Raw genomic sequence first — 2,524 nt, forward strand, 5'->3', positions numbered from 1 at the left:
CAACAACAACAAAACTCTTTTCTAATCTGGTCACAGGACCTCTCCCCTTTCTTGTGTAACATCTCATTTCACAGTTTCTTCACAGTGTTTCTTGCCAGATGGGAACAAATAATTTGCTTTCTGTATTACCATCTGTGCATAAATCTGCTTCTATAACAGGAGCCACTGCTCTGTGCTCATGCAGATAAGGATCTTCTGCCCAAAAAGTTTGGTCCACCTCACCTGTGGTGAGATGTGGTGTGGAAAGAGGCCACATACCACATTGCATTTTTGGCAGAAAGAAATTCTGATGGAAGAAATTCAGAAAAGGGCTTCCAAGACCTTCAGAGGTTAAACAGTCTAGTGGGGTTTTCTTTATCAGTACTGGTTCCCTTCCACACAAGAGCCATTGAGGTTTTCCCTACCCAAAGATTCCCACGTTCACATGGAGAAGGAAACAGCTCCAAGGACATAGCTTCTCTGGAGCACTAGTTTCCTCTTTCCCCTGTAGTTCTCAAACATGTTTGACATGTACTTCCATTAACATCCTCAGCCCTTTCCAAACATGTGCCTGCCAAACCACTAAGAGTCCCTCTTTCAAACTCAACACGTGTGCAATGAGACCCTGCCTTAGAACTGACACTTGAATGTTGGCAGAAGGACCCATATGGCTCTAGAGGAGTTCGTAAACAGTTAGGGAAATGAACAACAATGGTTATTAAATAGTGAGGGTGAGGAGACCTTTGATATTGTGCTGTGAGTCTCAGGGCTGTTACCTAGTAGTTGAGCATGGTAATGGTCCCTACAATTGGATGCTGAACATGATGCATTCTGCTTTGTGTGTATGTGTGTGTGTCATCACACAGCGCCTGTCTTATTTCCAATGTCAGTGAAAATATTACTTAAACTCTCCATTTGTAGAATATAGAACAGGTTTAAAGGCCCCCCATTAGTGCCCTATTGGTGCTCATCTAATGGCAAGAATGTCTACAAACTGTATTTCAATTTATTTACTTTTTGCTTTCTAGTATAAAATGGCACCCAATGAATATATTTTAGGTTGTGGTAATTTAGGATTAAAACCTTCCCTATGACAGCACTTATTTTTAAAATAGGTAATTACAGCTTCTTTGCTAAAAATGTTAAGACTTTCTTGAGAGCAGTCTTGACATCCTTGTTCCTTAGTGTGTAGATGAGAGGGTTCAAGGTGGGGCTCACTGTGGCATAAAGCACAGCCATGACCTTGCCTGCTTCAGGGGAGTAGCTGGAGCCTGGGGTCAGGTAAGTGTAGATGACTGTGGTGTAGTACATGGTGACCACAATGAGGTGGGAAGAGCAGGTGGAAAAGGCTCGCCGCTTACCCTCAGCTGTCCGAATCTTCAGGATGGTGGAGATGATGAAACCATAGGATACCATGGTGAGCAGGAAATTCAACACAGCATAGAAGATGTCAGCCATTATTGTCATGATATCATTCAAATATGTGGAGGAGCAGGAGAGCAGCAACACAGGGGGGATTTCACAAAAAAAGTGATCTACCACATTGGGCCCACAAAAGGTCAGCCATAACACCAGACAGGTGTTGAATCCAGCACCAACTATGCTGATGCCCCACACAGCTCCTGCAAGAGCTGCACACACTTGGGGGCTCATCATAGAGCCATAGTGCAGGGGATGGCAAATGGCCACATAGCGGTCATAGGCCATGGCAGTGAAAAGAAGCAATTCTGCTGCAACAGACCACGTCTGGAAGAACATCTGGATAATGCAGCCTCCAAAGGAGATAGTTCTTTTCTCTGCCACCAGAATCTCAAGCAACTTAGGCAAAACAGTGCATGCACAGAAAACATCAAACACAGCCAAGTTGATGAGGAAAAAGTACATAGGGGTGTGCAGCCCAGGGCTGAAGCTGATGGCTGCTACGATGAGGGAGTTGCCACAGAGGGCCATTATGTAGAGAGAGAGGAAGAGGATGAAGAAAAGGACCCGGAGCTGTGGTGTTTCTGAGAAGCCCTGCAGGATGAATTCTGTCACCAGGGTCCAGTTACTCATGGCCATTGACTAATCAGGTCAGATCTACATTTGGGCTATAAAAAAGTGTTGTAAGTTGTCATTAGTCAAGATACCTTCATGTCACTGGTTATTCCAAAATATAAACCCATTACATACAACCATCACCCACTAGCATCAACTTTTAATTTAAAAAACTGCCCTCTCTCAATGCTTCTGTTGTTTCTTCTAGGCTTCTACCATTCTATCCATCCTCACTTCTTCCCATTATCTTTCTCATCCATCCTTCCACTCTCCTGTATTCCCTTCTTTCCTCACTCGGCATCTCCAATTTTCCCTTCTCTTATCTTATCTTTCATTCCAGTAAAATTTCCATCATTCAATGACCACCTCTTGACACACTCTCTTTCCCATCCCCTTCTTGCCACTCAGTAATGTTGTTCTTCCCAACATGCAAACCTCAGTGAGTCAAGTTCCTGCTTAGGCCAGAAATCACATGCCCTGCTCAGTGGAGGAAGTCAACAGTCTACAGTGA

General features: G+C 44.0%; 1 protein-coding gene across 1 annotated transcript; it reads right to left on the reverse strand.

Annotated features, from left to right (window-relative positions):
• Positions 1-1,098: 1,098 nt before the first annotated feature.
• Positions 1,099-2,037, reverse strand: LOC101426395 (olfactory receptor 13A1-like). Its single transcript, XM_004458814.1, has one exon. It carries the CDS (start codon positions 2,035-2,037, stop codon positions 1,099-1,101), a length of 939 nt encoding a protein of 312 aa, XP_004458871.1.
• Between the last annotated feature and the right edge of the window lie 487 nt (positions 2,038-2,524).

This window comes from Dasypus novemcinctus, chromosome 6 (genome assembly GCF_030445035.2).
Source record: "Dasypus novemcinctus isolate mDasNov1 chromosome 6, mDasNov1.1.hap2, whole genome shotgun sequence".
Classification (NCBI taxonomy): domain Eukaryota; kingdom Metazoa; phylum Chordata; class Mammalia; order Cingulata; family Dasypodidae; genus Dasypus; species Dasypus novemcinctus.